The sequence below is a fragment of the Ipomoea triloba genome, chromosome 10 (genome assembly GCF_003576645.1).
Source record: "Ipomoea triloba cultivar NCNSP0323 chromosome 10, ASM357664v1".
Classification (NCBI taxonomy): domain Eukaryota; kingdom Viridiplantae; phylum Streptophyta; class Magnoliopsida; order Solanales; family Convolvulaceae; genus Ipomoea; species Ipomoea triloba.
In genome coordinates, this window is record NC_044925.1 from 10,668,825 (window position 1) to 10,683,017 (window position 14,193).

The window sequence follows — 14,193 nt, forward strand, 5'->3', positions numbered from 1 at the left end:
AAATCATTTAAAAAATTGACTACTTGCAGAATGGGAGGATGAAATTCCATCACATGCACCATATTGTGGAAAATTGCCATCTGTACCACCTTGTGCACTATTACCAAGTCTAGGACAGGATTGTTGTTCTTGGTTTTGACGTAGTGAACCAAAATCATCTCCAAGAAATCGGACTCCAACTAGTAGAGGAATATCATTATGTTGTAGTTGTCCAGTAGCCTCTTCTGCAAAATGAAAAAGATGTTCATAAAATATAACATCTCTTGAGACAAAAATTTCTCCTGTGTTGATATCATACAACTTGTAACCTTTGGTGCCTTTTTGATATCCATTAGAAATATATCGTCGTGCACGGGTAGAAAATTTTTTCCGACCTGATACTAAAGTTGTTGCATAAGCCAGGCAACCAAACACCTTAATGTAGCATAGACCGGTGGTTTATGAAATAGTACGTCATAAGGTGTTTTATTGCCAGTAACTGGAGAAGCTAACTGGTTAATAATATAGACTGCATGTGCCACACAATCAGCCCAAAATTCTTCTGGTAAATGTGTTTGGAATCTTAATGCCCGGGCTACATTTAAAATGTGTTGATGTTTTCTTTCTACTACACTGTTTTGCTCTGGAGTTTTAATACACGAAGTTTGATGTTCAATTCCTCATGACTCATAAAAACTCTGCATATTAAATTCTTACCCATTATCTGACCGAATGCACTTGATATTAACTCCAAATTGATTTGAGACAAATTGGCAAAAAAATTGCAAGAAAGGACGGGTTTCTTTCTTTGTTCGCATAAAAAAAAACCAGGTAGCTCTACAGAAATCATAAACTAATCTCAAAAAATAATAATGACCATACAACGAAGGAATACCATAAGGTCCCCAAATGTCTGCATGAATAATATCAAAGCATTTCGTAGTCACAGTGCAACTAACAAGAAATGGTAAACGTCGTTGCTTTGAAAATGGCAAACTTCACAAAATAAATTTGGTTGACAATTTTATTGAACTATCAAGGTCCTGCAAATCTTTTATTCTGCGGAAAAAGGTAGGATGCATAACCTGTAACACCTCAATTTTCACCTCTTGGATTTATTACAAAATCCCTAATGATACAATACATTGCGGAAGCATCTAACCAGCAGAAAACTGGGTGTTACCGCCACGCTTAGGTATCTCTCCTATACCCAAACGCTAAGGCTAAACTTACAACCTCAAATAACCATATCAACATCCAAATATGTACATATGGAAATAATTCTTCCAGGGTGTCTATTCTAGGATAGAGTAGTCCTCAACCTCGACTTCCATCCTATTCAGAGCTCATCGGGCTTCAGGAACCCACACTAGACAACATCTGTAAACACATCGAAGTGTAGTTAGCGCGACGGCTAAGCAAGGAAATCCATTGTCACTCAAAAGTAAACAAAGGTTTCGAAAAACATAATTCTCATAAAACTGTAGCTTTACCCATAAGTTGAAAATCTATCAACAAAAGAAAGTATAGTAGAGTATACGGGTTGCATCAGCATATAATACTTTCATTTCCGAGAATTTCCATCATTTAACTCAAAATAGAGAGTTCACAACACACACACTTTACTGACCAAGACTCGTGACATTTTATTCTGCGACATAGTTACAGAGTAACTATGTTTTCATAGTTAGTAAAATTTACTTAGTTTCCCCCTGGATAAGTGTATGGTATTCTCGGAATATCTTCAAGAACCTCGGGCCGCGGCACTCATGCCTCCCGCAGGTCAAACATTTCAACAACTTCCGGGCCCCGGCTCACAAGCCTCCCGCAAAGTCAAACATCTCAATAACTTCCGGGCTACGGCTCACAAGCCTCCCGTAAAGTCAAACATCTCAATAACTTCCGGGCCACGACTCACAAGCCTCCCGCAAAGTCAAACATCTCAATAACTTCCGGGCCACGGCTCACAAGCCTCCCGTAAAGTCAAACATCTCAATAACTTCCGGGCCACGGCTCACAAGCCTCCCGCAAAGTCAAACATCTCAATAACTTCCGGGCCACGGCTCACAAGCCTCCCGCAAAGTCAAACATCTCAATAACTTCCGGGCCCCGGCTCACAAGCCTCCCGCAAGTCGTACGTCTCAACAACATTATCTAGAAACTAAGGTTTTCAAAACATTCTTTATTTCCTTGAGTTTAATTAGTATTTTTCACATGATGTCACAAAACAATTATTCTCATCCAAATATGTTTCCAAAATACTCATGTTTGTCAAATGCTTTTTCGCAATAAAATTCCCAAGTGATAAGGGTCACGCTTGTTTCTTAAAAACACGGTTTTTCTTCAAATTGATGAACATAATTTACAAAATAATATTTGAACTTTCAAAAATTGACTCGGTTGCCCGTAGGCCTTCCAAACATCATAACATTCAGGAGTAAAAACATCGGAAGAAAGTTCGGTCGAAAACAGAACCGCGTCGCGCAGACTCATGGATGTCAGCAGCGTCGGACGCACGGCGGACGCGCGCGTCCGGGCCGCGTCCGTCCGTTCGGCTGTGACGCCGAAATTCTGGGCACTCACGGACGCGCAGCGGACGCGCGTCCGTGGTTGCGTCCGGCCTTTCGGCCGTGACGCCGAGACTTCGGACACCGATGGACGCGCGGTGGACGCGCGTCCACGGTCGCGTCCATCCGGATCTGCCAACTTCGGGCAGCAAAAACTAGGATGTAACGCCTCGATTTTCCACTATTTTCACAAGTATAAGCTTATATGGGCATAAATACAACATATACATGCATAAATTAGCCATGAACATGTATACAAAAATTACCAAAAATTTCAAGTGTAGTCCTTTGAGCCAACTTGTAGATTCACAAACTTAACACATGATTTTCACATAAAATTCCTAGTTTCATAATTTACTAGCATTTGTTCACCTTCAAGTGACTAAATCAACTTAAGGGATTCCTTACCTCCCAAGTAGATTTTTAAGACCGTAGAAAGATGGTGACCTTCTCCTCCAAACTTTTCACCGAAGATCCTAAACAAATGACCTTCTCCTCCAAACTTTTCACCGAAGATCCTAAACAAAAAACCTTCTCCTCCAAACTTTTCACCGAAGATCCTAAACAAAAATCACCATAATCCAAACTTTTCACCGAAGATCCTAAACAAAAATCACCATAACAACATTTTCATGAACCCTTAGCTTAAACTTAAGTTCTATAACAACATTTTCATGAACCCTTAGCTTAAACTTAAGTTCTATGGAGGATTCTAGTCATATTAACCGAATAAAACCAAAGTTTTACCTATTATGGAAGCACTTGTGTTGAAGAAAATAGCTATGGAGTTCTTGGATCCCAAAGATGAAAATGATATTTTTCCTTCTCTTTTTCCTTCTCTATTTTCGAAAATGAGTGTGGGAGAGGTGGGGAAGACTTGGAGTGTAAGTTACATCTTAGCATGGCTTAGCTTATCCCATACTCTTCCCATTTAATTAATTATTTATTACTATGTGGTAAATAAATGTGACACTTGTCACAATCCCATGGTATGCCTTGTAGAGTAAGTTTGCTTTGCCAGTTAGGGATTAAATCAGATAAAAGTTTGGAGGAATATAACTTAATTCGGGAAAATTTTAATACCAAAATTATTCTAAAAAAAAACCCCGTCATTAACCACTAAAATTGGGAATTTTCCGGTATCTCACGAAATACAGTGGTACGGAGGTTCGTAATAAATTTCACTCTTACAGTTCGTCTAATTTCCACTGAACTGAGTAGGAAGTTCACGCTTAATCGTATCATGCTTAATAATCCATCTCCTAAGGAAATTCGAACTGTATATACGTCCTTAAAAATTTTACGATTCGTGACCGGTACGTAGATCGCAGCTTTTTAAACACTAGTCTCACTTATAAAAATCCTTCTGAAGTACCGAGAGATCATCTCATAAATGTCATAGCCTAAAAAAAATATTTTTCGAACCATAAACTTATCGGAATAGACGAGGGGTTACATAACCTAATCTAAAATGCCAAATATTAGAATCAGTGACAAAAGCGAATGCCAAACTCTTTGTAAGAGGTAAATTCGGCATGCTCCCAACCCAATGGTACAGTCCATCATGTTCCTTAGCTAAGCCAATCATCTTCTTGCCACTCTAATTTTATAACCATCAGCACAAAACACCAAGCAACAACCCAGATCCTTCGTTAGTTTACTAACTGAGATTAAATTAAATTCAAAATATGGAATACATAATGCATCTCGTAGTATTATTTCAGCAAATAAACACACATCACCAGCATGAGTTACCATGGCACGATCACCATTCGGCAACATGACTGACAAATGACGCACTTCATGAACATTTGAAAACCATCCAACATCATTTATGATATGGTTAGTAGCACTTGTATCAATTATCCAAGAAAAAATGGATAACTTACCATCTTAAGCAATAGGCTTAAAAGTTGTAAAACAAACATTTGTTCATGTAAATGGTCTTGTTGGACCTTCACTTGTATCACAAGACCTATCATCCAATGGTGTATTAGGAAGTGGAGCAGACATGCTGTTTTGACACCCACCTACATTTGTGGCAGCACCCTGCGTAGAAACACTAGTAATGGGAAGACCAATAGAATAATTTGAAGGAAGACCAGATGTGATTGCTAAACCAGGAAAAGTTTGATTATAAACTGGTGTGACTATGCTAGCTAGCAACAGAGTTTACTGTCGCGAGCATAGATTTTTGCCCCAAAATGTTGGTTGTGCTTTGTTTATTTTTTCTTTTCCAACCCAGAGGATAGCCGTGTAATTTATAACATTTATCTACTGTATGTCCAGTCAATCCACAAAAACTACAAATGGATTTCTTATTACTGGATTTACGTTGCATTGAGACCACGTTACTAATACCGACATTCGTACTCCTTGCAAGAAAATCACTATGGGCATTACAATCATTAACCAAATTTAAAGACCATAGGCCTCCATGGAAAATTTGACGCTCTTGTTGTTGAACCAAAGAGAAAGCTTTAGCAACTGTAGGCAACGGTGTCATAGCATAATTTGAGATTCAACACCTGCATAGCTTTCATTTAAGTCTTTTAAAAAAGTGGTCACTTGTTCCATTTTATGACCCTCCTTGATTCTAATTAAGCACCCACAATTACATCTTGGTGTACAAGTACACATAGGCAATGGCTTTAAAAGCATAAGTTCATCCCACAATAGTTTAAATTTAGTAAAATATGCACTTACAGAAAATTCCCCTTGTTTTATGCTATAAATTTCCTCAAGAAGATCCGCGATTCGGAAAACGTCCCCTTCATAAAACCATTCTTTTAAGTCAGCCCAGACTTCTTTAGCGGTGTCGAGCCATAAGACACTTTGAGCGATTATAGGTATCATTGAATCTAGGAGCTAAGACAAAACCATATTATTTGCCCTTTGCCATGCCGTGAAGCCAGGTGATGTCACATCTAGAGCAACAATTAAGCCATCAACGAATCCAAGCTTATTTTTGAAGAGAAGCGACATCTTCATTGTTCTGCTCCAAGAATGGTAATTTGTCCCATCTAAAAGAACAGAAACAATAACTAAAGATGGACTTTCGCCAAAGTGAAGATAGCATGGGTTTCCAACATCAGTTGCATCAAAAGTTGTCCCTATCGCAGGAACAACATGAGGTGGAACAACTGGATGGACTTGATCTCCAGTATTTTCAGCCATAAATAAAACAAAGTGGAAGCAAATCTAAAAAGGCTCTGATACCATAATGAAAAAATGACAGAGGAAGAAGGGAAGAAAAATATTATTCGTAAATTTTCTTATCTCTAAAAGACTAAACAAAGCCAAAATACATAGAGCTGGCTACAACTAACTACATACTACTTTGACGCTAGACTAGCACAAAAATGAAACAATAATTTAAATAATTTCAAAAAACTAAGAAATAGTCAATTTACATGTTGCTTCAATATTTGGTGTAAGGGTGAAATGGGGAGTTAAAGCCTAGACTGTCGTAATCTTGGAATGGTAAATTTGGAAGCTTCAAGATATTGGTGTCGAAATTATTTCAAGTGTGTCAAGCATCAATCTAAGAAACGCATAGTACAAGGGAATTGGAAAGTGAGCGAGAGAGCATACAATAGGCAAACAAGAATCAAAGAAAGCGGCCTAGGAGTGTCCCTATGTTGCAACATGAATTAGTGTATAGGATATGAGTGTATGTGCATGAGGATTGCAATTTCAAGAGGAGTGGTGAGCAAGTGCGTAGCCAATTTTTTGTCTCAACACCTCTCATAGGTTAATATGGCACCCAAGTGTCCATAAGATCTATGAGGCAATTCATTAAACACCTAGCCTACACTATTTCCCGGGTCATGCCATCTCGGATCTAGGCGGGGAATGTGATAGGATTACAAGGCTAACTTAGGCTTAACAATCTCTTGCCTAAGCCTAGGATTCCGATTTCATTCATGAAGTCGGGCCCTACTCCAAAAACAATACACAAATCATCCTCCACAACAAGAAATTCATACAATCTCCATCAACACACTCCAGCAATTAGGTCTAAAGCACACTAATCAATAGGGGTGAGCATTGGTCGGTTTCAGTCGATTTTTGGTTAATAACCAAAATAACCGAAATTTTAACCGAAACTTCATAACCGACCAAAAACCGACCGATAAACATTCATAACTTATATAACCGAAACTGACGATTTTCGGTCGGTTAAATATAACAGTATTTTTTAGTAAAATATTTAAATTTATTTTATTTATTTGACTAATGCTAAAATACTACATTATTAAAGGAAAAAATAATATCTTAGTATTTATAATCAATTAAAATTAATGTCCTCAAGTACAATAGCAGTTTAGTGAGATATAAATGAACTATATTTATACATTATATGATTAGCAAATGTGGTGTAAATCAATACTACTGCGTAGCTTATCTAAATCTATATACTAATGGTTAGGATTAGGAAATGATGAGGATTAGTGTAATCATATATATATATATTTGTTCAAATGCGGCGGCGAGCTCCGATGCGGTCATGCGGCCTAATCTGCACCGTCCAATTTCATTAATCCTACTGAAATTCGTGTATGTTTAAGTGGGGTTGTTATGGTAATTTTAGTATGAGTTTATTACCGAAATGGTCCCTCGACTATTGCGAAATTACCAATTCGGTCCTCGACAATTTTTCGTGCCCAATTAAGTCCCTCGACTTTGAAAATTTTAACCAATTTGGTCCTCCATTTATTTTGCCGTTAAAATCGGGACTAAATTGGTATTTTGCTATAGTCAAGGGACCAAATTGATAATTTTGCTATAGTCAAGGGACTATTTCAGTTAAAAATTAACTACTAATTTGGTCCCTTGACTATGGAAAAATTACCAATTTGGTCCCTTGACTATAGAGAAATTATCAATTTGGTCCCAATTTTAACGGCAAAATAAACGGAGGACCAAATTGGTTAAAATTTTCAAAGTCGAGTGACTTAATTGGGTACGAAAAATTGTTGAGGACCAAATTGGTAATTTCGCAATAGTCGAGGGACCATTTCGGTAATAAACTCTTTTAGTATTTATATTACGTGAATTGGAATGGTGCATTTTAGTACATAGTGTGGTGCGTTTTATTACGTATGTTGGTGCATTAACTGTGTTGTGGAATGGTGTGTTTTAATCTATCCGCTGGTGCATTTTCATACGTAGAATGATATGTAACTGTGTTGTGGAATAGTGTGTTTTAATACGTAGTCTGGTGCATTTTAATATATTGAATGGTGTGTATTTTAACACATGTGTTTCTAATAAGTGTGGTGCATTTTAATACGTAGAATGGTGCATATTTTAGCACATGTTTTCTAATATGTGTAAATAGTGTATGCTTATAATCTGACATGAGGCACATTGTGGTATATTTTAGTACATAGAATGATGTGTTTTATTAAGTATATTGATGAATTTTAAGTGAATAGGTGCATTTGGTATATTGTGTGGAATGGTGTGTTTTATAGGACCTCTGGTGCGTTTTAGTACGTAGAATGGTGTGTTCTGTAACATATATATATTGCGCGTTGATTTGATGAGTTGATATGATCTAATGGCTGAAAATAGGCCGCACGGTCACACCTAATCATGACTATATATATATATATATATATATATATATATATATATATATATATATATATATATATATATAGGGATTCACTCCCATGCGAACTGCCGCCCAGGTAAGAAATGAGAACGCTTCACAGCCGTCCACGTGTCCAGATCAACGAATCAGATGCAATTTTTAAAAAAATGATGCGGTGACATTTTTGTAAATAACTGGAACTTTGGTGCACCTAATTTCACTTACAAGTGCACCTATTTTCGCACCTATTTTCGCACCTATTTTCACTTACAAGTGCAAGTAATTTACCATGTTAATATTCATGCACCTATTTTCGCAAATACATTCACTTACAAATGCAAGCAATTTACCTTGTTAATATTCATGCACCTGGGTGCAACCAGGTGCACTTAGTTATAACATAGGTTGCACCTAGTTATAACATTAGGTGCACTTAGTGTTGATGCTCAGTGTAAAATTCACTTGCACCTGTAATACATTTTACTTGCACTTGTGCAAGTAATTTACTTTGTTAACATTCATGCACTTGGGTGCAGCCTATGTGCACCTAGTTATAACATTAGTTGCACTTAGTATTGATGCTCATTGTACAATTTACTTGCACTTGTAATACATTTTACTCGCAAGTGTGCACCTATTTTCACTTACAAGTGCAAGTAATTTACCTTGTTAACATTTATGCAACGTGCACCTAGTTATACGTTAGATACAACTACATTCCGGACACGTGCCGCGCTGTGATTCTTCTGCAGTTCTCTCCTGGGCGGCCAGTACGCACCTGAACGCGATCCTATATATATATATATATATATATATATATATATATATATATATATATACATATGTATATGTACATACACATCTGCATATACATATACATATACATATATATATATACAGATGTATATATACATATACATATGTACATATACATATATATGTACATATATACTTATATATGTACATATATGTATATATGTATACATATATATGTATGTATATATGTATGTATACATATATATATATACATATATACATACATATATACATATATATATGTACATATACATATACATCTGTATATATATATGTATACATATATACATATATATATGTACATATACATATACATCTTTATATATATATGTATATATATGTACATATATATATGTATATATGTATGTATATATGTATGTATACATACATATAACATACATATATACATATATATATATATACATATATATGTACATATATATGTACATATATATATACTTATATATGTACATATATATGTATGTATATATATATATATATATATATGTAATATGAAAATATTATGGACTTATAAAATGTAAATGGGATGAGGTTAGATTTTTTTTCTTTAGATTAATCTTTGATTTTTCGGTCTGTTTTTGGTTGTCATTGAAAAACTGATAACCGACCAAAAAATTGAATTAACTGAATTTTGTTGACATTAAAAACCAAAATAGAACCGAAATATTCGGTTGGTTCGATTTTCGGTCGTCGGTTTTTCGGTCGGTCTGATTTTTTGCTCACCCCTACTAATCAATCATATTGCAACATAATGAATAATCCTAGCCCTAGAAGCTTAGCTACTCATGATCTTGCATTGCAACCAAATCGAATTTAAGAATATCATCATGCTAAAAGCAAGAATTAAAAGATTAAAATGAAATTGGTTACCAATCTTCAATCTTCTAGATTACAATGATCAATTGAGAGAAAAATCAAGCTCTATCACCAAAGTTGTCACTTCTTTGATCTTAGAACTCCGTCTTCTTCTTGTGAATTTGAGAGCTAAAATCTACAGAGATAAATATTGCAAAGTGTTCCTAAGAAAATCCTGTCTCCAAAATGAATCTAACTCCCTAAAATATCTAAAAATCTGACTATTTATAGAAGAAAATCGTGCCTAGTCCGTCTTGCCTCATCCAGGCCGCTCTCACGTGAATGTCACCAGTGTGATTCGTGTTCAATATGCATCCATGCTCAAGATCACACGCGTGACAGCAGCGTGATTTAGATTCAGAGAGCAATCACACTAAGTGTCACATGCGTGACACGAGAGTGATTTGCTCATTCTTTCATATTATTCCAAATACATCTGTTTTGAGTTCATTTGCCACCCTTTTTTGTCCATAAATCACCAAAAACACTAAAGTGCACAGATTAGAGGGCTTTGCAATGCAAAATGACATTTTTATTGCTTTCTACTCATAAATCATGCACAAATCATTCAAACTATGCACAAAATGCCTTCAAAATGACCTTGGAAACTAGCATCATTTGACACTTATCAGATATCTACCAAAATATTCATTCAAAATTTACTTGAGCCACTCTATTTCAGCCCAACCAAAGCTTCAATGACGATGCTTGTTTTAAGAGGCGTAGAATGTGAGACCCCAAAATGCATTTTCACAAAACTCTTATTTTAAGTTACAAATCGGTTTTGTACATAAAATCCGAATCCAACCCGACCCACCACGGGTTTACATTTTTAAGACCCACCCCCGACCCACCACCCACTATCACCCAAAAAAACCCGATCCATTCGGGGTGGATTCGGGTGGATATCGGCGGGGCGGATTGAAATTGCCATCCCTAAGTAGCACGTCACAACCCATATTAAATAATTAAGTAGATATAGTAGGCATAATACAAACTGTATTAATCCACATTAAAATGGTTTAAATTTAATTTAAAATGACAATGTTTTTACATGCGTTTGGTTGGGAGGAGGAATTAGGGTGAAAAAAAAATTATAATTCGATGAAATTGAAATTTAATGAATAAAGTAATAATTGAAATTACAGTGTTTGATATGCAAGAATAGGAGTACAAGAAATTGAAATGTAAGAAACGACAAAATGACTAAAATGTCCTTATGTTGTAGTAGGAGTATAATAATAATAATAATAATAATAATAATAATAATCACTTGTGTGAGACCGTCTCACGGATCCTTATTCGTAAGACGGGTCGGGTTGGGTCGAATCAACATGCAAATGTCATACTTATATGCTCAAATGTTATACTAATCAGTAATAAAATATTTGTTACCTATAAGAGGGAAAATGTAATCATTTTGAGAAAAAATGCAATACTTTTGCATTTTGATATAAAAAAAGTATTATATTTATTTATAAGAGAAAATATAATATTTTTGAGAAAAAAATATAATACTTTTAAATTAAAATGTAAAAGTATTATATTTTCTCTTGAAGGTATTACATTTACTCTTATAAGTAATAAAAATTTATATTCTTAATTAGTATCACATTTGAACATATAAGTATGACATTTGTGCATATAAGTATTATATTTTCATATTGATTTGACTCGATCCGTCTCACGGTGAGACGGCCTCACGCAAATTTTTGCCCAATAATAAGAATAATAATAATAATAATAATTCTTTCAATAATAATAATTTTTTAAAAATAATAATAATAATAATAAGTATAATAATAATAATAATTCTTTAAAAATAATAATAATAATAATAATAAGTATAATAATAATAATAATAATAATTTTTTTCAAAAAAATAATAATAATAATTTTTTCAATAAAAAATTAAAAGACAAAGGGTATGGAGAAGGGACAAAATTATCTTTACACCAATAAAATTACCCTTATTATTCATTAAATTGCAATTCATAATGGACCCCATAAATTACAATTCGTAAAGAGAATTGCAATTGCAATTCCATCGAATTACAGTCAACCAAACAACCCCTAGTTGTATTTTCAGTCTTTATTTATTAATTATTTCATCCATGATCAAGTGGGTTTTATCGCTTTTATTTTCAATTTTAGTCCATAATTAGTATGGCCCACACTAGCATCAGCCATCCTTGTTGTCCACAATTATGATAATGACAAGCTCACTCATTTATCAAATATTTTCCCTTCAGTCTAAAGCAAAATTACCTGCAAAATAAAGATAAAAATTTTTAGAAATAAAAATAAATAAATGAACATAGGGCCCGGGGGGGGGGGCGGGGGGGGGGAATGTTATTTACGGATTTCCCACTAAAATTCCATTTAAATTTTAAAATAAGGAGTAAAACGCACACACGCACGTAAAATAAACTAGAAAATAAAAGTTGATATATATTTATAAATAAATAAAATAAAATAAAAACCAAAGAGATGAAAGAATTTTGAAGAGATTTGTATGATTGGAATTTTTAGTTTTAATTGGGTGGAAATTCATTTGAAGTCTTGAATTTGAACCTGCATACAGCAAAACTGTTTTTTTTTCTTTTCATAATTATAATTTATATAATTATCTTCTATAATTGAATTTTATATGTACAAAAAGTCATCGGATCTCAGGGTTTCGGCCACCGGAGTACACAAAAAAACCGTTCCGTCTCGACCACCACCAAGTCCTGGAGTGTTTTGTGGACTCGAATATGACGTCAAAAAAGCTGTTGCTGACGCCACCACCTCTGCTTAGGCCGAGAATCGAGATATCGAAGGATCCTATGCTTTTGACATGACGGAAAGCCGGCTAGGCCCTGGCTGGAAGCCGGCGCGGCGGCGCTGATGGTGCGACGAAGGTCGAATCAGCGCGCCTAAGGCTCGCTTTACTAGATCGCCTTCCACAGTCCCGATCCGGACTAGCGAGTTGGTCATCGCGGAACGCCTCATGTTCAGCCGGTGGGAATTGTAGGCCGACGCCGCCGGAGCGTGTCCGGCGCCGGAAACATTCATATTCTTGTGCAAGCTGCACCGGAACGAGCCAGGATGCGTAGTCGGCGAGCACATACACGTCCGCTTCCGGCCTCCACTCCCAGCCTTCTCCATCACGCGGTCCCGATTTACCACAGAAATAGATCGGCTCGGTGAAATCGGCCGGTCTAGCGAAAAGCGTACGGACGAAGCCGGAGTCGAATTCCTCGTGGTATAAACATTCACTCGGGTCGGAGACATCGGCCTGCGTAAAATATTCGAAGATCTCGCCGCAAAACCGGATGTCGAAGAGGCAAAAGCAGAAGCGGAGCTGGAAAACGACGACGTTTTCTTAGAGGAAGAGTATAACCTACCGGCCGGCGAGAGTGATCGGAGAATCGGTCCAGTTGATCGCCTAGAAGAAGCCGCCATTTTTGGTTGATTTTCCAGCTACTGGGAGAGAGAAAGAAGATAAGAAAGAATTTTTTTTTTTCCTGTTTCTTATCCTGAAAAAGCCGCCTTGGGCAGTTTGGTTTGGCAAACCTATGCTCCACTCGGGCTGCTAATTTATAGCAATAAAGTTTGAGGGAATTGCACAATAGGCCCGTAGAATTATACACATTTCATATCCAGCCCATAAAGATTTCAAAATTTATTATTGACCATGTAGTTTTTATTTACTTTCTTTTTGGAAGGCGATTTCATATTTTCTAAAGTAAAATAATTTGGTGCAATTAACGATTCAACAAGTTAAAATTATGACATTATAAATATTTCTATATTATTTTTAACAAATTAATGATCCATGTTAGTAATTTTCTATTTATTTTGTGATTAAAATTATACTTTTAATTTTTCAATTAAATTAATTAAAAAATTATTTTTAACAAACTAATACGGAAATTATATAAAATTAAAATAGTGAGTTTTTAATAGTAGTCCGTCAATTGTTTGTGCAGTAGTCTTGGGTCAATAAAAAATGTGTTAAGATCAAAGTTATCAAATAAAACAGCAATTGGCAAGAACGTGTTATCAAAATTATAACAGTTTTGATGGGAAAGTGAATACGATAAAAAAAAATTGTGACAAAAGTAACAAAATAGGGAAGAAATTGATAATTATGTCTGATAGGATAATTTGACAAGCACCCGATCCAACAGTCACGTAACGGAAACATTTACTTCAGTACCGACCTGTTCAAGAGGAGACAATTGGCAAATCGACTCTTCATTACTGTAGAAACGTTACTTGAGCAGAGAGATGCACTAGTATAAGTAGGAGACTTTTTATTAGACAACGACACGTTCAATACTTTGTACTGAAATACTCTAAGCAATA

At 35.5% G+C, this 14,193-nt stretch overlaps 1 protein-coding gene across 1 annotated transcript; it reads right to left on the reverse strand.

Moving 5' to 3' along the window:
* Positions 1 to 12,329: 12,329 nt before the first annotated feature.
* On the reverse strand, positions 12,330 to 13,389 carry LOC116031614. The gene has a single exon (XM_031273860.1). It carries the CDS (start codon positions 13,285 to 13,287, stop codon positions 12,667 to 12,669), a length of 621 nt encoding a protein of 206 aa, XP_031129720.1. The 5' UTR covers positions 13,288 to 13,389; the 3' UTR covers positions 12,330 to 12,666.
* Between the last annotated feature and the right edge of the window lie 804 nt (positions 13,390 to 14,193).

Bases quoted from the DNA above. Each gene is read 5' to 3' on its own strand.
- LOC116031614 (XM_031273860.1), bottom strand. From the start codon at position 13,287: ATGGCGGCTTCTTCTAGGCGATCAACTGGACCGATTCTCCGATCACTC.